This window comes from Mesoplodon bidens (genome assembly GCF_964165515.1).
Source record: "Mesoplodon bidens genome assembly, chromosome: 2".
NCBI lineage: Eukaryota > Metazoa > Chordata > Mammalia > Artiodactyla > Ziphiidae > Mesoplodon > Mesoplodon bidens.
This window is the reverse complement of record NC_138177.1, coordinates 166,550,918-166,577,629: the sequence shown is the minus strand read 5'-3', so window position 1 is coordinate 166,577,629 and position 26,712 is coordinate 166,550,918. Positions and strand designations below refer to the sequence as shown.

Here is a 26,712-nt window from a genome sequence, read left to right as displayed (position 1 = left end):
GGATATCATGCGAACTGAAATAAGTCAGACAGAGAAAGGCAAATTCTGTATGGATTTCACTCATATGTGGAATATAAGAAACTAATAAACAAATGAACAAAAACAAAATAAATGAACAAACCAAACTAAACAAAAACAAACATGTAGATACAGAGAACAGAGTAGCCGTTACCAGAGGGAAAGGGGCAGAGGGGAGGTGAAATGTTTAAAGGGGATCAACTGTATGGCGATGGATAGAAACTAAATTTTTGGTAGTGAGCACATTGTAGGGTATGCAGCAGTAGAAATATAATGTTGTACACTTGAAACCTACATAATGTTTTAAATCAGTCACCTCAATAAAAATAAAAAATAAGGGCTTCCCTGGTGGCGCAGTGATTGAGAGTCCGCCTGTCGATGCAGGGGACACGGGTTCATGCCCCGGTCTGGGAAGATCCCACATGACGTGGAGCGGCTGGGCCTGTGAGCCATGGCCACTGAGCCTGCGCGTCCGGAGTCTGTGCTCCGCAGCGGGAGAGGCCACAGCAGTGAGAGGCCCATGTACCGCAAAAAAATAAAAAATAAAAATAAATCATCTCCTATAATCCCACTATTCAACACAACCACCAACACCGTTTCACTCCATTTCCTTCTAATCTTTCTCCTGTCCATCATTTTTACAACACTGCAATCACAGAGTACTTACAAGTTGTGCAACTTTGGGACATTTTTTTCATTTAACATTTTAGTCTAAGCCTTTCCTATAATCATTCAATAGGCTCTTATTGAGGGCCTATAATGTATCAAGCCTTATTCTAGGCTCTGGGCAAACAGCTGCCAGCAAAACAGACAAGCCCCTTCTCTCCAGGAGCTTATATTTTAGTGGGCATTGCTATGTTGCCTTCAGAACGCATTCTTTTACATTGCGGTCTCATCTACATAACAGCAGAGAGCACAAATATGAAGTGTGGAGTTCAGGTAATTTTTACATATATATTCACCCATGTAACTGCCACCCAGATCAAGACGCAGAACATTTCCATCACCCCAGAAGATTCCTTCACCTTCCCCATCAGTTACCACCCCTCCTCCACATAGATTAGTTTCATCTGTTTAAGAATAGGATCTGCCTCTTTGAGAATGCCTATTTTTCAGTGGCTGCAGAATATTCTGTCCTATGGATACGTTGTTGGACACATCTTTTGCTTTCAGTTTCTCATTGTTGTCCATAGTGCTACAGTGAATGCCACGTTTTTAATTATCCCCTTAGGCTCAACTCTCAGAAGTGGGATTGATTTTTGAAAGAGTTCTTGGTAAATATTGACAGATTGTTTTCTTGGAAGGTTGTACATATATTTCAATTAAAAAATAAAAAGTTTACAGCTCCACCAGCAGTGGAAGGGGCAAGCTGTGGGCACATAGCAGAACTACAGTCCCTCTTGATCACCTGCCTTCTTAGCTAGACTCACCTAGAATTTAGCTAGAACCCTCAGCATATAATACAGTGGTACAGAAGGGTGTCTCCATGAGAAATCTGACTGGCAGGAGAAGGACTCACAAGGCAGGATCTCCCTTGGTCCTGAGTTTGGGACTCAGCTTTACAATGTCAAAGCTGATTTCCTGCAGCCCTCCAAGAGGAGATTCATCTTTCATCAATGGATTGACAATAACCAAGCAACATAGTCTGAATCAATCATTAAAGCAGGTATCAATCTAAGAACTTACAAAGATAAACTTAACAAGAATGTACATACCAGAAGACTGGTGTGTCCTCTCTCTGTTAGAAGGCCACAGGGAAAGCCAAATTATAATGAGAACGTATCTTGGTGGTTCAATCTGGGTTCCCCAGAAAGCAGAGCTGGTGAGAGGAAGCTTGAGATGTCAAGAGAGGGTACCTTATCTTCAGCCCAATGGACCCTCTCAGCTCCGAGTCCTTAAGGAAAACTGAGTTCAATCTAGCATTCCTTGACAATTTGTCCTTCCCACCCTAAACCTGAAAAGCCCAGATCCTGTGCAGTCTCCCACTTGCCCTTAAATCTATTTCTCCCCATCTCCCTGATCACAGCCTAGCCCACAGCAGCCGAGAACTTTGCAACTGACCTCCTTCACATCTGTCTCACTCACTCTTGATCTAATCTCCACCTGACAGCTAAGTGATCTTTTAAACTGGAAATCTGATCAAAGTGTACTTAAAACACTTTGGTGATGGAAGGATGAATAAACAAAAATCATTGGATGAGTGGATAAAAAAATGTAATATATACATACAATGGAAGATTATTCAGCTTTAAAAATGAAGAAATTCTGACATGCTACATGAATTGAACACATTATGCTAAGTGAAATAAGCCAGACAAAAAGGACAAATATTGTTATATATTATATATATAATGTTTATATGAGTTACCTGTAGTAGTAAAATTCTTAGAGACAGTAAAATAGTGATTGCCAGGGGCTGAGGGGAAGAGGGAATGGAGAGTTATTGTTTAATGGGTACAGAGTTTCAGTTTGGAAAAATGAAGAAGTTCTGGAGATGGATAGTGGTGATGGTTGCACAACAGTGTGAATGTACTCAATGTCACTGAACTGTACCCTTAAAATGATTAATTTTATGTTATGCATATTTTACCACAATTTAAAAAAACTTCAATGACCCATTACTTTTATCTCAAAATCGATCACATGGTCTACAAGACCCTGCAGGATGTGGCCCCTGTCTTATATTGGTGTTTGGGGGCTGATCATCACACCTCTTCCCCTTTCAACTGGGATCTGGACCTGTTAGGAAATGGGAAAGGAAATCAGGAAGATGGAGAGATAAAGATATGGGCTTGGGACTCCCCAGGTGGTCCAGTGGTTAGAACTCCACACTTCCACTGCAGGGGGCACGGGTTCAATCCCTGGTCAGGGAACTTGGATCCTGCATGCCATGCAGCGTGACCAAAAAAAAAAAAAAAAAGATATGGGCTTTATTACTGATAAAGTTGGACTGGAGACAAGCCTTGTAACTATAGGCACAATGGAGCTTCCTCATACCTTCCTCCCTCCATTGCTTCCCCCAAATCATGATTTAATCTTCCACCTCAGTTCTTGGTAGAGCTGCCAGACACATATATTCCCTCCGCCCATGGTGCTCGTCCCTCCACTGCTCACTTAGCCAATTGCTACTCATCAGTCACTTCTTAGCACAAATGTCTCACGTGGAGAGGTCTTCCATGACTCAAACAACCCATCCTACCACCACTCCATGCCCTTAACTAATCTTGTGGCCTTTAGAGTTTCTCCTTCATAGCACTTTTCACAGCTGTATTTATGTGTCTCTTTCCACCATCCCTCATGGAAGTAAATAAAAAGGTAGGTGAGGGACTTCCCTGGTGGCGCAGTGATTAAGACTCTGAGCTCTCAGTGCAGGAGGCCCAGGTTCCATCCCTGGTCAGGGAACTAGATCTCACATGCATGCCGCAACTAAGGAGCCCGTGTGCCACAACTAAGGAGCCCACCTGCCGCAACTAAGACCAGGCACAACCTAATTAACTAATTAATTAATTAAAAAAAAAAAAGGTAGGTGTGCTCTGGGAGAGCAGGCCCTGTGTGCATTTGTGACTGGCCATGTGCCCAGTGCCTGGCACAGGGCCTCGCTCTTAGGCTCCATACATGCTGGAGAATATTATATTTACTAGCACTCATCTCAGGGAGAGCTCTGTATACTGTTGCAAGGAGGATGTGGGTAAGGCTTCGGGTTTGGGAGGTAAGGGGAGAGCCTAAGCAACATTTGGTGCTACACTGAGCATCAGGCCTTCTTTGTTTTGCTATGTGGGGTCTACAGGTTTTGCCCAGGGCGCAATGGCCCAGGACCATCAAGAAGCTAAGTGCGGTTACCTGGGGCTTCCTTCTCTCCCTTTTCCCCAAACACTGCACAGCCCCTGCCCTAAATAACTGTTGACCAAATATTTAAAGAATGTCAGCTTGTAGGAATGTCAAAGTGTCTCACTTGGGCCCTCAAGTCTCAATTTCAATGCTACCTCCTGTCAAAAGGCTTCCCTGGGGCTTCCCTGGTGGCGCAGTGGTTGAGAGTCCGCCTGCCGATGCGGGGAACACGGGTTCGTGCCCCGGTCTGGGAGGATCCCACATGCCACGGAGTGGCTGGGCCCGTGAGCCATGGCTGCTGAGCCTGCGCATCCGGAGCCTGTGCTCCGCAATGGGAGAGGCTACAACAATGAGAGGCCCGCGTACCGCAAAAAAAAAAGAAAAAAAAGGCTTCCCTGATCCCCCAGACCCCTTCATATCAGAACAGCTTAGGGTCCCCTCCTCTGGGCTCATATAACCCCCTTCTGGAACTAATCACCTTGTACTGTCTTTGCTCAATTAGGTGTTTCCATCTCCCCTACTAGACTTTGAGGACCATGAGGACAGGGGCCTTGCCTTCTTGTTCACTGCTTTTTACCAGCATCTAGCATAATTTCTTGCACATAGTAGATACTCACTAAATAGCTGTTGACTTAATGAATAAAGTGCCCACCATGTGCCGGGTACTAGCTGACTCCTCAGTAAGGGTATGTGTAGTGACATTTGCTGGCTGCCCCTCTAGCCTCTGGACTTAAGCCAGTAAGTTCCATCCTCCAAGGCACAGAGTGTGGTCAAAGAAGAGCCCACAACCCTAGATGAGCCAATCAGTTCTTGCACTGTGGTCTGAGGAACAGAGATTGGAAGTGACTTTCTTGTTCCTGTGGGACGTGAACTCCTATGGCTGAATCCCTAGGAGCGCTGCTGACCACCTGGGCCCATGAGAAGAGCCAGCATTAAGATGAAGTCAGCATCACTGAAGGATCTTTGGTGATATGTGAGCAGCTAAATCAAACCTTCCCTGAAGCTAGCCCTCCCACCTCCATTCTTCTTGGGCAAGCATAGCGTGCCAATCGTTCCTTTTTTTTTTTTTTTTTTTTTTTGCGGTACGCGGGCCTCTCACTGCCGTGGCCTCTCCCACTGCAGAGCACAGGCTCCAGACGCGCAGGTCGCTGTCCGTGGCATGTGGGATCCTCCCGGACCAGAGCACGAACCCGTGTCCCCTGCACCGGCAGGCGGACTCTCAACCACTGCGCCACCAGGGAAGCCCGATCATTCCTTTTAAGTCAGTTTGAGTTGGGTTTCTGCCCTTATAACATGAAGCATCCAGAAGGGTCAGAGGCAGCCCAAGTTTCATCATCTCAGTACCTGCTGAGAAGCTGAATGAATCCACAGTTTGGGATGCTCTTGGGACCTTATCTTGCAGCCCTCAACTCCTCATCCACCGTGATTCTCAGATAGGGACAACCCCCAACAGCAGCTCTTGGCACCAAGGGCAGGGGATATGGCGTTTCGTCTTAATTACCAGATACTCCAGCTGTTCTCAGTCCTCACCAAGGAGACAACTAGGACCCATCCAAAGACAAAACAGCTTGTATCTGGCACATGACCTTCTTGGGCCCCTAAATCACTTGTCTGGGGGCTGGATCAGAAATGATCATTTCAGGGAATTCCCTGGCAGTCCTGGAATTCCCAGTTGTTAGGACTCCGAGCTTTTACTGCCGAGGGCCCAGGTTCGATCCCTGGCCGGGGAACTAAGATTCCCCCAAGCCACGCAGCATGGCCAAAAGAAAGAAAAAGAAATGACCATTTCAGTCTTCTTGGTACAAGCATAGTAGAGGTGTAGGATTGAAGAATCAGAGTGTCAGAGCTAGAGGGATCCTTAGCGATGAGCTGGTCAGACCCTTCATCTTGCAGATGGGGAAACTCAGTCCCAGAGCAGGGAGGAGACTTGTTCAAGGTTACACAGCATGTTAGTGCCGAAGGAGTTTCTGCATCAGCCTCCCCCTGCAGAGATGGGGCTAGGGCTCCCCCAGCTGGGGAAGGAGAGAGGAAGGAATACTGATGGGGATTCTCCCTGCTATGGCAAGATAGGTGCTTCTCCCCCAAACAGTCACTGGTAAGCCTGGTTAGTTAGTCACCCTTAATAATTTGATAGCGGGACTTCCCTGGTGGTCCAGCAGTTGAGACTCCACACTCCCAGGGCAGGGTGCCCAGGTTCAATTCCTGGTCGGGAAACTAGATCCCACATGCCACAACTAAAAGCCTGCATGCCACAGCTAAGAGATCCCAAATGCTGCAACTAAAAGATTCCAAGTGCTGCAACTAAGACCTGGCACAGCCAAATAAATAAATAAATGAATTTTAAAATTTTTGGTAGCATTTTGATAACACCTTGTGGTTGGCCTAGGGTGAGATGACTTTAAAGGGTACTAAGTCTCTGGCAAATCATCAATGATGCCTCCAGAATTTCCACAGGGGAGGAATTTAGGGCCAGCAAACTGATGGGAAAGGGGACCAAGAGACTTGCCTTGGAGGTGCATGCATAGCAAATCTACTGTTGTTACTTAGACCAGGGTTTCTCAATTTCCACACTACTGACATTTTGAGCAGGATAATTTTTTTGCTGCTGGGGACGGTTCTATGCATTGTAGCATGTTTAGCAGCATTCTTGGTCTCTCCTACTGGATGCCTGCAGCACCTACCCTCCCAGCTGTGATAACCAAAAATATCTCCAGACATCACCAAATGTCCCCCAAAGGGCAAATCACCCCATCTGAGAAGCACTGACATTACGTTTAAGTGGCTGAGAGGGAATGATGGAGATTCTTCTAAAAGAAGAGAGGAGATAAAAATATAAGGAGCCACCCCTTTGTATAAGAAAAGAAAATCGCCAGAGGGATGGTCAGCTCTAGGGAGAACTGTGAACTTTGACCTTACTTGCCCCCCTTCCCTTTTTTTGACCGTTTTCTTCTTTCTTGGCTCCCATTCCTACTTAGAAAAAATTAATAAAATATTCAGGAAAAAATTAATATTTGCATTCATGCTAAAGTGAGACAAGCAGTGTACAATAGTTACTAGAGGTTATAAACGCAAGCATTATACACTTAAACTGTGAGAATTTCAGTGTATGTAAACTATATCTCAAAAAAATAATTTAAAAAACAAATAGGGGGCTTCCCTGGTGGCGCAGTGGTTGAGAGTCCGCCTGCCGATGCAGGGGACACGGGTTCGTGCCCCGGTCCAGGAAGATCCCACATGCCGCGGAGTGGCTGGGCCCATGAGCCATGGCTGCTGAGCCTGCGCGTCTGGAGTCTGTGCTCCGCAACGGGAGAGGCCACAACAGTGAGAGGCCCGCGTACCACAAAAATAAAAATAAAAAAAATAAAAAATAAAAAACACATAGGAAATATAGTCAGACCTGGGTTCAAGTCCCAATTCAGACATTTCCTAACTGTGTGACTTAGGACAAGTCCTCTCACCTCTTTCTTTCTTTTTCTTTCTTTCTTTCTTTCTTTTTGGCCACTCTGTGTGGTTTGTGGGATCTTAGTTCCCTGAACAGGAATTGAACCACAGTCCCGGCAGTGAGAGTGCCAAGTCCTAACCACTGGACCACCAGGGAATTCCCTCCTCTCACCTCTTAGAACCTCTGTTTCCTCAGTTGTAAAAGGGGAGTAGTAATTGTATGCCTCACAGGATAACTGTGCAGAGTAAATGAGATAATGTATAAACAGCACTTTGTACAATGCCTGGCACTGGAGGTAATAAGAATATTACCTATTATGTATTTACATTTCTATTTCTTACTTATATTTGTAGTTTACAGGTGAAATTGCTCCCTGATGATCTGCTTCCTGTGGACCTGTTCTAATCAGGGGCATCTCTGCTTGCCTCTTCCCATGTGATCCCTTGGTTAAGATAGGAAAAGTAAGGCCTTCCCTGGTGGCACAGTGGTTGAGTCTGCCTGCCGATGCAGGGGAAAAGTAAGGTCCGGAAACACAGAAATTTATGGGACTTTGGACCCTTGGCTCCACCAGTGACTTATTAGTCCCTCTGAGTCTCAGTTTCCTCAGCTGTAAAATAGTATACTAATATTACCCACTTCGTAGGGCTCTAGGCAGGTCTGGGAATTCAGACCTGCCCTAAGGTGGGGTCAGCAGCTGCACCAATAGAAGCTGCCACCAGGGGTCAGGATCGCTACAGCCAAGTTCCCACCTATCCAAGACATTTCAATTTTTTGAGCATGGTTGTCTAACTTTATATTATGGAAAAATTCAAACATACACAAAAAGTAGAATAGCATAATGAAGCCCATGTACCCAAGTTTCAACAGCTAACAATATTTTTCCAGCCTTCCTCCCTCTTTTTGTTTGCTATGCTGCTTGCAGAGTATTTTAAAACATATCCTTAACCTCATTTCATTTTATCCAGAATACATCACTGTGCATTTCTAATTGAAAAAGGCTTTTATTACCACAGGCACTATGTCATTATCACACCTAACAAAAAAGAACAAATAATTCCTTAATCAGTTAGTTCACATTCAAATTTCCCTGATTGTACCAAAGATGTCTTTTGACAGTTAGTTCACTTGAATGAGGATCCAAGTAATGTTTTTGCATTTGGTAAGTGTGTTGAGTTTTATGATTTAACATTCTACCCCCCTTTTTAATTTTCATGCCATGAATTTGTTGCAGAAACCAGGTCTCTTGTCCTGTAGAATGTCCCACATTTTGAGTTTGGCTGACGGTGGTGTTTTGTCTATGCCCCATATTTCTGGTAAACTGGTAATTAGATCTTGGCTTGATTAGGTTTTTTTTTTTTCCAGGCAAGAATATTCCATGGAGAGCACTGTATCCCCCTCTTAATGATTTTAAGGTTGGTCAGTGAGTTCAGGCAGTGTCAGCCTAAGGTCTCCATTACAAATTTTCCCAACAATTTTTCATCCAGTTGTTTCAGCATCATTTCATGATTGTTGTCAAGACTCATTATTAGGTTTTGCAAAATCGTGCTTTTCTAAACCTATCATTTCTCCTGCATTTATTAATTGGATCCTTCTATAAAAAATAACTTTTTCTTATCTACTATTTGGTTATCTGCAATATAACTCATCAAGGAAAGAGCAAAAAATTTTTTTTCTTTTATTTATCAATGTCTGTAGTAATTAGTTGATTTCCTGTAAAACTACATTGAGAAAAAATGTGTTGTTTTCCTTACATATCATTAATTATTTTATTTATTTTATGTGTTGCAATCTATTGAAGTCATTATTTTTCTTTTAATGCTCAAATTGTTCCATCTTTGGCCAGTGGAGCCCCTTTGTATTAGTTCCTCAGTCATTGTTATGTGATCCTAATAGTCTTTGATAGCTTCCTGGTTTTCAGGCATAAGACAACCCAACCTCATCTTTCCTGCTCCAGATCTGGAACCAGCCATTTATCAAAGGAGCCTTGACTTTCTTTGTTTAATTCTTAATTGATTTTTAAACTGGAAAATGGTATTTAGAGACCAAATCTGTGCACTAGGGGTGTTCATTACTACTGGGTTGGTCTTTGCTTCTAGGCCTTTTCAGCAGAGCTAGAAAATACATTTTTGAGAGAAAAAAATACATATTTCATTCATTCTGCTATGTAACTCAGATCTAAGTTCATCCTAGGCTTCTTTAATACTTGCAACTCTTTTTCTCATATGTTGAAAATCTTGATTCCTACTGCCACTGACACAACTGTTTTATCCAAAAATATAACTACCATAGCTTCAGAATAGCAATATTATTACCAATAATAAGGCTAACAAATGCAATTTAATATTTCTATGCAGTTCTAGTTCATCCTTAGATTATATCCTATTAGGGAGGTACAGTGAAAATACCTATAAAGCCACTTGATGGGGTTTATTCCAGGAATGCAAGGATTCTTCAATATACGCAAATCAATCAATGTGATACACCATATTAACAAATTGAAGGAGAAAAACCATATGATCATCTCAATAGATGCAGAGAAAGCTTTCGACAAAATTCAACACCCATTTATGATAAAAACCCTGCAGAAAGTAGGCGTAGAGGGAACTTTCCTCAACATAATAAAGGCCATATATGACAAACCCACAGCCAACATTGTCCTCAATGGTGAAAAACTGAAACCATTTCCACTAAGATCAGGAACAAGACAAGGCTGCCCACTGTCAACACTCTTATTCAACCTAGTTTTGGAAATTTTAGCCACAGCAATCAGAGAAGAAAAGTAAATAAAAGGAATCCAAATTGGAAAACAAGAAGTAAAGCTGTCACTGTTTGCAGATGACATGATACTATACATAGAGAATCCTAAAGATGCTACCAGAAAACTACTAGAGCTAATCAATGAATTTGGTAAAGTAGCAGGATACAAAATTAATGCACAGAAATCTCTGGCATTCCTATACACTAATGATGAAAAATCTGAAAATGAAATCAAGAAAACACTCCCATTTACCATTGCAACAAAAAGAATAAAATATCTAGGAATAAACCTACCTAAGGAGACAAAAGACCTGTATGCAGAAAATTATAAGACACTGATGAAAGAAATTAAAGATGATACAAATAGATGGAGAGATATACCATGCTCCTGGATTGGAAGAATCAATATTGTGAAAATGACTCTACTACCCAAAGCAATCTACAGATTCAATGCAATCCCTATCAAACTACCAATGGCATTTTTCACAGAACTAGAACAAAAAATTTCAAAATTTGTTTGGAAAAACAAAAGACTCCGAATAGCCAAAGCAATCTTGAGAACGAAAAACGGAGCTGGAGGAATCAGGCTCCCTGACTTCAGACTATACTACAAAGCTACAGTAATCAAGACAGTGTGGTACTGGCACAAAAACAGAAATATAGATCAATGGAACAGGATAGAAAGCCCAGAGATAAACCCACGCACATATGGTCAACTTATCTTTGATAAAGGAGGCAGGAATGTACAGTGGAGAAAGGACAGCCTCTTCAATAAGTGGTGCTGGGAAAACTGGACAGGGACATGTAAAAGTATGAGATTAGATCATTCCCTAACACCATACACAAAAATAAGCTCAAAATGGATTAAAGACCTAAATGTAAGGCCAGAAACTATCAAACTCTTAGAGGAAAACATAGGCAGAACACTCTATGACATAAATCACAGCAAGATCCTTTTGGACCCACCTCCTAGAGAAAGGGAAATAAAAACAAAGATAAACAAATGGGACCTAATGAAACTTGAAAGCTTTTGCACAGCAAAGGAAACCATAAACAAGACCAAAAGACAACCCTCAGAATGGGAGAAAATATTTGCAAATGAAGCAACTGACAAAGGATTAATCTCCAATAAACAGCTCATGCAGCTCAATAGCAAAAAAACAAACAACCCAATCCAAAAATGGGCAGAAGACTTAAACAGGCATTTCTCCAAAGAAGATATACAGACTGCCAACAAACACATGAAAGAATGCTCAACATCATTAATCATGAGAGAAATGCAAATCAAAACTACAATGAGATATCATCTCACACCAGTCAGAATGGCCATCATCAAGAAATCTAGAAACAATAAATGCTGGAGAGGGTGTGGAGAAAAGGGAACACTCTTGCACTGCTGGTGGGAATGTGAATTGGTACAGCCACTATGGAGAACAGTGTGGAGGTTCCTTAAAAAACTAAAAATAGAACTACCATATGACCCAGCAATCCCACTACTAGGCATATACCCTGAGAAAACCATAATTCAAAAAGAGACATGTACCAAAATGTTCATTGCAGCTCTATTCACAATAGCCTGGAGCTGGAAACAACCTAAGTGTCCATCATCGGATGAATGGATAAAGAAGATGTGGCACATATATACAATGGAATATTACTCAGCCATAAAAAGAAACGAAACTGAGCTATTTGTAATGAGGTGGATAGACCTAGAGTCTGTCATACAGAGTGAAGTAAGTCAGAAAGAGAAAGACAAATACCGTATGCTAACACATATATATGGATTTTTTTTAAAAATGTCATGAAGAACCTAGGGGTAAAACGGGAATAAAGACACAGACCTACTTGAGAATGGACTTGAGGATATGGGGAGGGGGAAAGGTAAGCTGTGACAAAGCGAAAGAGAGGCATGGACATATATACACTACCAAACGTAAGGTAGATAGATAGTGGGAAGCAGCTGCAGAGCACAGGGAGATCAGCTCGGTGCTTTGTGACCGCCTGGAGGGGTGGGATGGGGAGGGTGGGAGGGAGGGAGATGCATGAGGGAAGGGATGTGGGAACAGATGTATATGTATGACTGATTCACTTTGTTATAAAGCAGAAACTTTAAAAAAAATACCTATAAAGCCACTTGAAATTATTTTCCCTGTGTAGTTATACCACTTCATTTGTTTCCATTTGTTTTTTGTTTTTAAAATTTATTTATCTATCTTTGGCTGCGTTTGGGTCTTTGTTGCTGCATGCAGGCCCTCTCAAGCTGCAGCGAGCAGGGGCCACTCTTCACTGCGGTGTGCGGGCCTCTGTCATTGTGGTGGCTTCTCCCTTCGCAGAGCACCGGCTCCAGATGCGCGGGTCTCAGCAGTTGTGGCTTGTGGGCTCTAGAGCACAGGCTCAGTAGCTGTGCACACGGGGTTAGTTGCTCCGCAGCATGTGGGATCCTCCCAGACCAGGGATCGAACCCACGTCCCCTGCACTGGTTAGGTGAATTCTTAAACACTGCGCCACGAGGGAAGTCCCTCCATTTGTTTTTAATTTTTATGGAGTGTTTTATTCTTTTTATTGAACTGTTTTATAAGTATGCAACAATTACAAGGTTCCAAAATAGTAACTATATAATAATGTATATTCACAGAAGTCTCATTTCCATCCCTACCCACTCCATCCCACATAGCAATTTTTAGAAGATTGAGTTTAGTTTTCTATTGTTTAACTTTTAAATATAAGCAATTAATGTATATTTATATCTTCCCACTTTCACAGAAGATAGCATACTATAAACGCTACTATGTATCTTATTTCCCTTAACGTATATGGGCATCACTACATATTAGTTTCTGTTTATCAGTAAATATAAGAACTCTTCCACATATCTTTTTACAGCCGCATAGCACTCCATCCTGTGTTTGTACTATAATTTATTCAGCTAGTTCTTAACTGACATAAGCAGTTTCCAATCTTTTGCTATAAAAATAATGCCATAATGAATAGCCTTGTGCACAGAGCTTTTTGTATTTTGCCAATATATAGATTCTTGCAAGTTTAGCCCTGACCTAGGTTTACTGGGTGAAAGAGTAAATACATATGTAATGTGGCTATAGATTGCCAAATTACCTTAGTTAGAGTTACATCATTTTGCCTTCCCATCAGCAATGTATGACAATGCTATTCTCAGGAGTATTTTGGTATGATATCAAATAGAGGAGGATGCAGAAATGAATCACAGACAAGGTTCCTGTCCCCAGGAACTCTCAGCCTAGTAAAAGGCTTATGGGCAGGCTTCCCTGGTGACTCAGTGGTTGAGAGTCCGCCTGCCAGATGCAGGGGATGCGGGGTCGTGCCCCGGTCCGGGAAGATCCCACTTGTCGCGGAGCGGCTGGGCCCGTGAGCCATGGCCGCTGAGCCTGCGCATCCGGAGCCTGTGCTCCGCAACAGGAGAGGCCACACAGTGAGAGGCCCGCGTACCGCAAAAACAAACAAACAAAAAAGGCTTATGGGCAAATATAATGATATAATGTAATCTTCAGGGCAGATTTATTCAGAGTCCCTCACAGAGACCCTTTCCAAGGCCCCAGCAATGTATTCACAGGTCCATTTTGTAATCGTTTTCCTAAAGAGGACACCCCAAATTGTTTAAACATCTACCTCACAGACTTTAGAGCCAGTTCCATAACTTTGGAGTTATGGGAGTGGATTTCAAGTTCTACAACCATCTTGAGAGGAGGGATTCCTGTACTTAATGACTGAGACAAAGAGACAAAAAGGCTCCTTTGACCAAAGAAATACCCCTCCCCAGATTGTGATCAGCTACACACAGGTAGGTAGCTGTCTACACAGAGCCCTCTACTTTCCCTTTGTTCTCAAGGGCAGAAACCAAAACTCAGAATACATCAGTATTCCCAGCTGACAGCTGAAGGTTGGTACACTGCACTCAGGACTAGTCTGAACAGATTACCGAGCAGCGTTTTGTTTTGTTTTGTTTTGTTTTGGGGGGGGTAGGAGGGTTTACACCAGGGGAGAGGGTATTCAAGGCAGGTGCCCCCCACCCCAAAACAGACACCTTTCTGTCAAATAAGGCAGAGGTCTGCTTCCTTACCTGTAAAAACAGGGTTAGTAATAAACCCTGCCCTCGTAGGGTTTGGTTAGGATTAGGAGAGATCACTTAAAGACTTAACCCAGTCCCAGACTCTCGGGAGAAGGTCCATAAATGGAGAACAGAAAATAGAACGGGTAATTGGTTGATCCTTGAGAGCAGTAACAAGAAATTCTTTGCACATTGTGCCTTATACAGCACTGGGAAGAGGAACAACCCCTTTATTGACAAATAGTAGGTGCAGATTAAATCGGCGAAGAAGGAATGGACGTTTCTGGCGGTTGTTTACTGATCTATGAAACGAACTGAATGACCGATTGGTCCGGGTCTCTGAGCAACTGATAGTCCCGGGCTGCTGTCAGGCGAACGCAGGCCTGGATCTGGCTGACGGCTGTGGGGTGCCCCAGTGCCTCAGGCTGACGGTCGGGCCCCGAAAACGGCTGTCCTCGCTGTCAATCCCGGCCCCGGCCGGCCCGGACCTCCGTCGCTAGCTGCACAAGCGGGGGGCATCCCAACTCTCCACGAGGAGCTCGAGGGTGTCGCCGCCAGGCAGGGCGTGCGCGCGCTGCAGGAGCCAAGCTCCGGCGCCGCGGCCCCTTCCTCCCCGCCGGGGGCAGGGCGCCTCCGACTCGCGGCTGCCGAGCCCCGGAACAACGAGGCGCCGGCTTCTTTAAGGGAGATACCACCGCTCCAGCGGAGCAGGGGACGGCGTCTTCCCAGATGATCGCACCCAGCCCCGCGCCGCCGCCGCCGCTGCCGCCTCGGCAACTGCACCGCCCGCAAACATGGCTCAGTGACTCTGACAAAAGGTGCAGCCTCCCTCCAGGCGGGGCGGGCGCCAGGCCTCCCAGCTCGGGCTGCGCCTCCCCGCAGGTCCGCGGAAGAGGCCCGCTTACCGCAGGCATCCTAGGCCCGCGCGGAGGAAGATGCACCAGGCGTTCCACCCCAGCGACCCCGCACACCTGCCCGCAGCTCGGTAGGTCGGAAATGGGGGCGGAACGGGGGAGGGGAGGCGCACCAGGCGCGCGCACCGCCCTCGGCCCGGACCTGTTGCGGGGGACCACTCCGGGGACGCGGGCCGTGGACGCCCGCTGAGGCTGGAAGGCGACCAAGCCCTGGGTGTGGAGTGGGCTTCCCCGATCCCAGCCACCCCTGCGGGGAGGGGCACGAGTGGTGCGTTCCGGAGCGCGCACCCCTTCCGCCACTCCCGGCTCGGGAAAGCCACGGTAGCCGGGAGCAGGCCAGCGGAGCGCCGGGCACGCGCCCAGTACCACCGGCGGTTGGCGTCCCGGCTCACGCTACGGAGAGCCGGAGGGGGGCGGGGTCTCGCGGCGTAAGGGGGTGTGTCCGCGCGCACCACGGGGGCGCGCGCCGGCCTCTGACTGGAGGCCGCGGCGGCGGAGGCGCGAGCAGCCTGATAATGGCGGCCTGCAGAGCCCGTGAGAGGGAGAAGCGGCGGCGGCTACCCTGAGGTAAATCTGGCCCCTCGGCGTGGCAGAGAGGCTTTGCTGCAGAGCCGAGGGCCCTGCACGTGCCTCCCGCCCCAGGAGGCCTGTCACAGAGCTGTCAGCGGAGGCGTCCCGGGGAAGGCCCCGCGTGCCTCAGGCCTCCGGCCCCAGCAGCGGCCTCCTCTTCTGCCCGTGGCCTCCTCCTCAGGCCCCAGGCCTAAGTCGCTGGCCCCGAGGAGTCGGGCAGCTGCAGGACTGGCTCCTCGGGGTGAAGGGCCCCGGCAGGATCCCCTCCGGGTTTAATCTGGAAGTAACCGGGGAGGGGGAGGGCCTGATACTTGGCCAATGAGCGGGGCCCTGAGCCGCCGCGTCGGGCAACACCTCTGCCTAGGACTGGCCCTTCCCGGGCGCCAGCAGGTGTACGGCCTGGCCGGCCCGAGTCCGAGCGCTGGGTGCGCCCGGCAGGCGCGGGGGCCCGGGGGATGCCGTCCCAAGTCCCCGAGGTTTGCGCGGGATGCATCACCGTGCTGTGTTTTGACCCAGGATCTCAAGGATTGCAGAAACACCGTCCCTCCCCCTTATTCAGGGGCTCCCTTGTATGGGGATATGGGACATCTTCAAAGGCAGGAGCCACTTTGAGATGGATAGGAGTTGGCGATCCACGGAGAACAGGAATGTCCGCTGTGCAGCTGGGGCAGAAGATTCTGTGGCAGGAAATCAGACCCTAGGAAATCCTGCAGGAATTTGAAGAGTGGGTGTCCAGTTAGAGGAAGTGGGACTAAGAAGCAGTCTCAGAAGCTTTCATTTTCTTTATTAAATCTATCCTATGGACTTAAAATAGCCGGTCCCAGTTTCACAGGCTCTAGTGTCGGTAGCTTTTTGTTCCCCTAAACTGTACAATATAAAAATTGTTCAATCTCAGGTTACTTTTCTTGCCCACGCTGGCATTCTACAAATGAGAATTTGTTCCTGAAGCTCTTCAGAATCTTGACATTCTTCGGAGAGTGAGGAGGTACACTTTAGACTTTCTTGATTCAACACGTGAGCGTTTCCGTGTAGGGCCTTTGCTCCTGCCTTTAAATGATTTATCACACTGAATTCCAAAGAACTCCCTCAGAGAACCCCTTAAGATGCAGGACAGTTTTCGTTGGCAAAAATGACCTAGATCTAAATAACTATTGCTAAAACAACAGCAAAATTTAACTGTATTCTAAGTAACTTACTTTATCTTTAAAGAAACGTTTTTCTCCACAGACTGTATTTTCATTTATTTTGCAAGAAATAAGGAAATAACAGAAACAAAATTAAAATAAGAACATACACAGTTTGACCATTTACTTTTAAATAATAAAAACAACTGCACATTTTCACTTCTATATGTGATCTTGTTCACTTTCAGTCCCTAAGCATAAGTCAGGTTTTTGTATTTCTAACTGTGAGGGTTGGTTTTTGGTTTTGCCATTTTTATGACCTTTTATGTGTGTGTCAGTTTTCAGGAGAAGCTGGAGTTTTGTTTGTTTTTTCACAATCAGTAAATAAATACTGAATTTTTTGGTTTATTTTTAGCAGTGATGTTTTGAAGCAGTTCATGTAAGAAGCAGTATAGTGTAGTGGTTAAAATGAAGGCTGTCAGAGCCAGATGGCCTGGTTTCAAATCCCAGGTCCACCAGTTACTAGCTGTTTGACTTTGGGCATGTTGCTTAAACTCTGTGCTTTAGTTTCCTCATCTATAAAATGACCATAATAGTATCTACCTCATCATGCTGTTGTGAGGATTAAATGGACTTAATGTTATAAACTGCTTGGAACAGTTCCTGATACATGGTAAGTACTACATTAGTGTTACCTGGTTTACTATTATTAAGATATTTAGATTTACCCAGTGTATAGCAAATATCGTTCAAGCACTGCAAACAGTGAGACAGATGATAACTAAATCGTGCATAAGAAGAAATACAAGCCAGTAGGCAGACTTAATGTCAACAGAGCACTTTGTTGATTTTTCCAGAAACCTTGACCTTGAAGATGGTGAGTAGCCAGCCAAAGTACGATCTAATACGGGAGGTAGGCCGAGGTAGTTACGGTGTTGTATATGAAGCAGTCATCAGAAAGACCTCTGCACGGGTGGCAGTGAAGAAAATTCGATGCCATGCACCTGAAAATGTTGAACTAGCCCTGCGTGAGTTCTGGGCACTAAGCAGTATCAAGAGCCAACATCCAAATGTGATTCACTTGGAGGAATGCATCCTACAGAAGGATGGGATGGTGCAAAAGATGTCCCACGGCTCTAATTCTTCCCTTTATTTACAGGTATGTGTGGTTGAATGGGAAATAGAAATGATTTGAAAGTAGCATTGGTCAGCAATAAGAGGAATGAAAGAGTCAGACGAACTTCTACTTTTATTTATTTATTTTTTTTAAACAAGATGTTGGGGGTAGGAGTTTATTAATTAATTTCTTTATCTTTGCTGTGGTGGGTCTTCATTTCTGTGCAAGGGCTTTCTCTAGTTGTGGCAAGCGGGGGTCACTCTTCATCGCGGTGCGCGGGCCTCTCACTATCGCGGCCTCTCTTGTTGCAGAGCACAAGCTCCAGACGCGCAGGCTCAGTAGTTGTGGCTCACGGACCTAGTTGCTCCGCGGCATGTGGGAATCTCCCAGACCAGGGCTCGAACCCGTGTCCCCTGCATCAGCAGGCAGATTCTCAACCACTGCGCCACCAGGGAAGCCCCGAACTTCTACTTTTAAATGCAGGTGTTTATATAGTTAGGGGTAGATGGGTTCTGCCAAGAACCGAGTAGACGTTTGCTTTAAAACAAGGTTTTATTTAAACCTGTGTTGCAAATACCTAAAAATAACATATGCCACCTGTTATGCCATGATACTTGCCAATCTGCATAGGAATGGGGCAACAGGAACTAGAGAAGTGATCGAGACTAGAGTCTAATTAGTTCACTTATTTGAAATCAGTTTTTTTTTGGAACTGAATACAGAAGAGAAGGAAAAACTGTACAACTAGTAGTAGTACCCATAGGTAATTGGGCATTTCTTTATATATCACTGGCTTGAACATAAGCCTCTCCTGTTTTAGAAGGTTATTTAATGTCTTAACCATGCAATTCCATTGAATTTTCATGGAGTATGTGGTGTAGCACCTGAATGTTACTAACAGTGCTGATCGCTAACATTTGGGTTCCTACTCATTCCATGCTCTGGGCTCAGCAATCCTATGAGGAAAGTACTATTATTACCATCATTACAAATGAAGAAACTGAGGCTTAGAATAGATAATGAGTTTATCCAGAATCACATAGCAGGTGGCAGAATTGGGAGCTAAACATAGGAGTATCCAGCAGCTAAAAATTGTGCTCTTTTAACCTCCAGATTACTGTTTTGCCTCCAAATTACTCTTCTGTAGACCTGGGGAAAGCATTAATATAGGAAAACAAAATCTTTTTTTTTTTTTTTAAGATTGGCTTCTGCCATAGGTCAAAATCTCTAGTAGCTCTACACATGATGAAGAGAAAAGATACTTAAGACATAGCTAGTTAAAGGCCAGAGCAAAATTTCTTAAGTCCAGTTATTCCTGGAATAGGAAACAACTTGCCATGAGTGTGTCTAAATTCAGAATTTACCATCAGGGTACAAAAGTCTGTTTTAAAACAACAAAAGCTTTTGGACTAGGAACAACAAAGAAAACTAATGCATTATTCTGTGTAATTAGAAAGTTGCAAGTTTCATTGTATGGTAAACAAATATCAGTCTTAAGGACCTAATTTATACTGCAAGTTTAGCATGCTATGCCCTGAAGTTTTCTCTCTTTAGTTAAGGGATATAAAACACAACTGTTTAGCCTCTGTTTGTTTTATTGTATTTTTTTTCTAAAAGTGCTTATTATGTACGTTGCAGTGATAGAAAATATCAGAGGGGCTTCCCTGGTGGCGCAGTGGTTAAGAGTCCGCCTGCCGATGCAGGGGACACGGGTTCGTGCCCCCGGTCCGGGAAGATCCCACATGCGGCGGAGCGGCTGGGCCCGTGAGCCATGGCTGCTGAGCCTGCGCGTCCAGAGCCTATGCTCCGCAACGGGAGAGGCCACCACAGTGAGAGGCCCGCGTACTGCAAAAAAAAAAAAAAAAAAAAAAAAAAAAAAGAAAATATCAGAAACATTCTTATCACATTCCCTCCTAAAAGTGGATAGAACCTTGCTGGACTTTGCACTGAATTTTGGAGACTAAAGTGCATAATCAGACTGCAAGTGCAAAGACATTTAAACATATGATGTGTTTGCAAGTACTGATGGTATCCTTGAGTCCAGATCAAGCAACTGTTATAGTAACTAGGCATTAACCAGCTAATCTTTCAAGGCTTTAAGATGTAAAGTACTTCCAGACTTGATTCAGTGATTTTTTTTTAATCTAAAGTACCTTCTTGTTTAGTAATTTATTTCATCTTTTTAAAGCCTAACAGACCTGTGTTTGACTTGTGGCACTTTTTGCTAGCTGTATGACCTTGGATATGTAACCCACCTTTTCCCAGCATCTGTATCTTCATATGTAAGGAATAATAATTTCTACCTTCCATGGGAGTTGTCAAAATTAGAGGTGATGTAGATACAATACTTGGCACATAGGAGGTATTCAGTAATAAGCAGCTCTATTAAAATTGTCTTTTCTGTGGATTTATTTCATTGACCAGACATTCATCCACGCTTTAGCAAGTGCCTACTTTAAATTTACACTAGTAAAGACAACCAATATTTACATGTAGTAAAGACAAACAAATCTATAGTGTGACCACAGAGTCTCTATACATGGTCTTACCATTCTGTACATAAATTTTTTTTTCTCCATGTTTTTCTGGATATCTTCCTTGTTCTCATTTGGAATCATTCAGTCAGTTCCTGATAGCTGAAAACCTCACCTAGAAGAAATGTAAAATAATTAACAGAGGATAAATCTTATGCATAGGAACTTAGTGGCCAATATGTGTACTTGTGATGAGTGTCATGAATGAAAAGTACAAGATGGTATAGGCACATAGAGTAGGGAACCTGACATAATCCTGGGGTTCAGGAATTAAGAACTGTTTCACCTGAAACTTGCAGGGTGAATAGGAGTTAGCCAGGTGAGTGACTGAGAAAACTTCCCAGGCAGAAATAACTATACATACAAATGTCTAGAAGCAAAAAGCATGAAGCGTTCTAAAAATTGAAAGAAAATACTAAGACTGCACTATACAGGGAGAGTTGTTTTAGATGAGGCTAGAAAGATCAGCCAGGATCAGAGCACACAGGATCCCGTAGCCCATGTTAAAGAGCTTAGACTATATCCTAAGAGAACAGGGAAGCTATTAAAGGACTTCAGGCAAGAGAACCAATGGCTAACATCCTCTACACGTGACAGTAAGCAAACTGGGATCTGTATTTCTGTAGCTCTCAACCAGGGACCCTTAGACTATAGCCCTCAGCCTGTTTTTGTATGGCCTGGATACTAAAAATAGTTTTTACATTTTTTAAGAGTTGTTTAAAAAAAAAGAAGAAAGAAAAGGAAAAAGAATATGGAACACAGACCTTATGTGGTTTGTCAAGCCTAAAATATCTACTATCTGGCTTTACTCTAAACCATTATTTGAATTCTGGAAGTCTGCATTGTTCAAAGCTATTTAGGAAGTTTTCTTTTGAGAATGAAGACAGAAGAAGAGAAGAAATGAAGGAAGAGTGATGGTGCTCATCTTTAATCTCAGCATATTTAGTAACAGTGCACCTGGTAAATAATTGTATGATCTGGACCTTTCTGTTCTTTCTCTGTCTCAGTGGCAAACACATGCAACAAGGAAAATGTATGCAAAGAAGACATCTGCAGACCATTGCAATTATGGCTGTTTGCCATTGGGGGAGATGGCATGGAGAGGCGTTCTTTGCCTCTGCCCACCAAAAAGACAAAAGGAAATATTAGTAGATTTAAACATAAAATTAGCGGTTCACTCAATCTTCAGCAACTCCTCACCTTCCCTACTTAGTTTCTATTCAACCCATGGGCCTGAAAAGGACACCATAGGACAAATGCTTTCAAAGCACTGTATTTTAGAAGATGGCTCATGTTCAGTGAAGTAATTACTCTTGAATTTCAGGTAGTAGGAGAGTTATAATTAGATAATGATATAAGTAAAACAGTGGTTTATTCTAGATTTTCAGCTTGTATCAAACAAATATACAAACTCAGATTTGAATTTTTATATCAAAATGCATGTATGATTTTTATAAATTGGTTTTTAGAAGCCATCTGTTGATAGAGATAGCCAACATATTTGCATTCTGCTTGTAGAAGTTTATGAAGTAATGATGTCTTTAGTTTTATCAGTGACTACAGGAGCACTTTATTTCTATAACAACTGGTTGTTCCTTCATAATTTTCTCTCAGTTTCACAGATTATGTTGATAGTGTAAGTGCAATATGCAAGAAGTAGATTTCAGACAGTTTCATGGAATAGAATTTCCTAATTGATGTTTATTCCCCAGCTGGCAAATCTACCTGCTGAAACTTTGATCTTTTCAGGAAGCTATTAATTAGATGGTTAGAGTTCATCTCCATTGACACATGTAGAAAATGTATAGCCAGTTGGATACTTTTCAGAATAAAGCTATTTTTAAATAAGTTTTTACCTCTTGACTTGGAGATTTGGTGTGTATTTGTTAGGGACAAAGTGACAGTTTGAAGTACTAAAGTTTAAAATAAAATGCACAGGGCCTCCCTGGTGGCGCAGTGGTTGAGAGTCCGCCTGCCGATGCAGGGGATACGGGTTCGTGCCCCGGTCCGGGAGGATCCCATATGCCGCGGAGCGGCTGGGCCCGTGAGCCATGGCCGCTGAGCCTGCGCATCCGGAGCCTGCGCATCCGGAGCCTGTGCTCCGCAACGGGAGAGGCCACAACAGTGAGAGGCCCGCATACCGCAAAAAAAAAAAAAAATAAAATGCACATATGAAAGCACTGACCAAATAAAATATTCATGGAATTTCCACTTAACACTGGAGACTAACTTAATCAGTAACTCCTTCTCTATAGCTGAATTGTATAAACTATGCAGATGATTGTAATCTGTTTTTTCTTATAGCTTGTAGAGACTTCACTAAAGGGAGAAATTGCCTTTGATCCCAGAAGCGCCTATTACTTGTGGTTTGTGATGGACTTTTGTGACGGAGGAGATATGAATGAGTATCTGTTGTCCAGGAAACCCAATCGTAAAACTAACACCAGCTTCATGCTTCAGCTGAGCAGTGCCCTGGCTTTCTTGCATAAAAACCAGATCATCCATCGAGATCTAAAGCCTGATAACATCCTGATTTCTCAAAGCCAGTTGGATACCAGTGACTTGGAACCCACACTGAAAGTGGCTGATTTTGGTCTAAGTAAAGTTTGTTCAGCATTTGGGCAGAATCCAGAAGAACCTGTCAGTGTAAACAAGTGTTTCCTTTCCACAGCGTGTGGAACAGATTTCTACATGGCTCCTGAAGTGTGGGAGGGACATTACACAGCAAAAGCTGACATCTTTGCTCTGGGGATTATCATCTGGGCAATGCTGGAAAGGATCACATTCATAGACACAGAGACAAAGAAGGAACTCTTGGGGAGTTATGTAAAACAAGGAACTGAGATCGTGCCTGTTGGGGAGGCACTTCTGGAAAATCCCAAAATGGAACTTCTCATTCCTGTGAAGAAAAAGTCTATGAATGGGCGAATGAAACAACTGATTAAGGAAATGCTGGCTGCAAACCCTCAGGATCGTCCAGATGCTTTTGAACTAGAACTCAGATTAGTACAAATTGCATTTAAAGATAGCAGCTGGGAAACGTGACACATATATTATTTGCAAACATCTTGGATAATATGCTGCTTCTGTTTTAACAGTGATGCAACATAATGTGGCTGAAAAAGCATATAAAAAGCTAAACTCCACCTTTTAAGGGTTTAGATTTTATTGTGGGATTTTTTTTTCCTCATTTTTCTTAAGTCCAAGCTGGCCATTTTGTTAATATGTTTTAAGTGTGTATTACCAATGTGAGTGTAAATTTTTTTAAATGATCATTGGGAGAAGTTTGGCAGGAAAATTTTCTAAGAGCCAAGAAAAGAAGAAAGTCCAGTTTTCTGGAAATATGTCTCTAAGTATTTTAGACATTCCTCGTCAGTATTAGGAATTTCCATGGAAGAAGAGGTTTGCATGCTGGTAATGCAACCTTTGAAGCTTTGTAAAGGAAACATAAATGTATATATTTATGTATATGTAAGTATGTGAATGTGTGCATTTTGCATTCCATATGAAAAAAATGCCACTTCTGTTTAAATTATTTGATGTAGGTTTGGGTTTTTGAGATTTGTTGGTGAAATCAGTGATGAAAAATAAAAGAACCTTCCCTCGTCTCCTACCCTGTCCCTCCCTCTAATGAAATCATACTAAGTTTTTTATTTTTATAATATTCTACAGCTTTTTTTTAAGGCATCATTTTGGAGAGTCTAAAATTATCTGATTAAACGTAAGTGAAATTAAGTGATCCAAAGCTGCTGAAGTATGTTTGAGCTCTCCAGTGCTGTAAAGCAGCAGGAGTTGAATTAGCCATGCAGTCATGTGGTACAGGTTGGCAAGGAGATTGATGGTTCAGTTATACCTTCTTTAGATAACCACACATTCAATTAACTAATTAAACCACTGCATTGGGACATGTCTGCACTTGAGCATCTGCAATCTGATACAGATCTGAACACAGGATTTTTCTGTATCTGAAAACTTTGCTGTATATGAACTATACTAATTGATATATTAATTTTTTATTTCAAGACTTTGTCTAAGCCTCAGCATCAAGTTGAAGAAACCAAATGAGCTCTACCCTCACGTTGCCTGCCCTAATATGGTCTCTCGTTTAATCACTGGAATTTCTTTCATTTTGGCACTAATGCTGTTTTCTCTTGTCTAATTTGACACAGTAATGGTAGTGATATGGTTGTATTCAATGTTGATCACCTTTTTCTAAAGTGGGAAATGATACACAGTTTGGCAAATGGGTAAAATACTGTGGCATAAGTTATATCTTTCAAATAGAGAGGTTATCAATTTTATACAATCACTTGGTATGGTCTGTGTCAAGAACCAAAAGACCATTATTCTTCTTGAAGTCAGTTTGATTTTAATCCCATATGGTTGTCTCCAATTTTTTTTCCTATAAATGCAGATAGTTCAAATGTAAGGGAAGAAAGTTTTCCTAAAACAGAACATTAACAACCTTTAAGGTTGTTAATACTTTAAGACCATTGTATATAGATTAATCTTTATAAAGCACTAGAATCTTTGGTCAAAAGTTTTAAAAAAATTTTAAAAGGTAGTAGAATATTGAAATCATTGATAATTCAGTCTCCTAAGTTTTTTGAACTTCCACAACTTTTGGAATATTCCTATCGTAATTTTTTCCTTATTTAAAATGTGTTTGGGGGACTATAAAAGGTGAAAAAGCACAAAAAATTGGAGTACATAAAATTTCTGAACTATGCATTACTTGGTATGAAGTTTGAATAATAACTGAAAGGTTTTATTAAAAATAAAACCTTTTAAGTGAAAAAAATCATACTTTTAACATTACTCTCAAGCTGATAAATGTAAGAATTCTTTTGGAAATTAGAGGTGGAAATACACTGGAACTTCATGATAATTAACCCTCTGGGTAGCCAAATTAGTATAACAGATCTGGCCAAGGGGATTGAGTTACTGGAAGTAAAAAAACATTATAATGTCTAATCAATAACATGGCACTTCAGCAAGAGATTCATGATGACTTAGGTGATGGTATGCCAATGCTTCATTTGCTCTTCAGATATCTACGTGTCATGGTTTTGGCCCCACCTCACTTAAAATAGTTAATAATTATAATTTATTTTGAAAAATATTCTATGTTACCTATGAAGTGGAATTATTTCTTTCATTGGCGGTAAGGATGTCAGGCGATCAGGAAGTTTCTTCTGAAATTTTCTCAAGTCCTTGTATTCTAAAATAACCCACGATATCAAGAAAAATTATAGTAAATTCTTTGTCTCTGTTCTTTCAGTCAGGAGGTATTAAGTATCTACTGTGTGCTCAGCACTAAAGATCAGTTGATAAAATAACAATTAAAAAATGGTATATAGCCATGGGCCTTTTCCAGCCAGGAGTAAGAAATAAAAGATGATTAGTGAAGCTGGGAAATTCCTGGGTATTGCTAGGGGAAAAATGAAAGCAAGAATTTGTGCACAGTGCCTTGCACATAATAGGTACTCAATAAACAATTATTCCTCATAGAGTCTCTTGCCATGGTTTATAGTGTTTTATGAAATTTGTCTTAATTGAAAAAAGACCAAATATTTCAAATAAGCTTATAGGCAGCTGTGGCCAGTTAAAATAATGGGGTTGTACAGTTAGTTCCTAGAATGTTATTTTGCACTAGTTGTCACTTAGAAAGATGGGGTTCCTGTAGTTTTTTGGTGCTAAGGGATACTTTGTCATTATGATGAAGTAAATGTTAAGTGTCAGATAAATAGCACACTGAATAGTTCTTTCTGCTGGTCTGTTTTTTCCTCTTTGTTGTTGTTGTTTTTAACTGTAAAATGTTTATCAATCAAACTATTGTAGCAGCTACAGATAATTCACCAGCATGACAAAATGGTCAAAAAATAAGTCATCAGCACTTCAAAAATGAAAGTAACTTTTGAAATTTTCTTTTAAAATTGTCAAATATATTTTATGAAGAATTTATAAAAGGGGGAAATGATTGTAATTTATTGTTCATGACTTCTTTTTTTTAAATAAAGTGAATTTCAACCAAAAAAACACCTGGAAATGCTACATTGCTGCTTTGGTGGCTCTGTGAGTAGTTCTGTAATGCTTTACTTCATAGACATAAAATAGAGCATATAAAATTTGAAACAATGTCTTTTTCAGCCTTATCTATTAAATGAAACTATAATAGAAGCTATTGCGGAGGAAAAGATGATTGAATTATAGGAGTTTCAGCATTTCAAGTTCTCTAAAATTTTAATGTTTGCTGTATTAGAGGAACTTGTATTGCCTGAAATAAATGATCTTTTTTCATTTTTCTTTCTATCTCATTAAGCT

At 42.4% G+C, this 26,712-nt stretch overlaps 1 protein-coding gene across 2 annotated transcripts; it reads left to right on the top strand.

Annotated features, from left to right (window-relative positions):
* Window positions 1-13,511: 13,511 nt before the first annotated feature.
* Window positions 13,512-26,418, top strand: PDIK1L (PDLIM1 interacting kinase 1 like). Of its 2 annotated transcripts, none has more exons than XM_081225838.1 (3): window positions 13,512-15,114; window positions 17,595-17,896; window positions 22,693-26,418. In XM_081225838.1, exons 1-3 carry the CDS (start codon window positions 14,859-14,861, stop codon window positions 23,431-23,433), a joined length of 1,299 nt encoding a protein of 432 aa, XP_081081964.1. In that variant the 5' UTR covers window positions 13,512-14,858; the 3' UTR covers window positions 23,434-26,418. The 2 variants fall into 2 exon arrangements, with proteins under 2 accessions (XP_081081964.1, XP_081081965.1); XM_081225839.1 differs by lacking the exon at window positions 13,512-15,114 and adding an exon at window positions 15,522-15,610.
* Window positions 26,419-26,712: the final 294 nt, after the last annotated feature.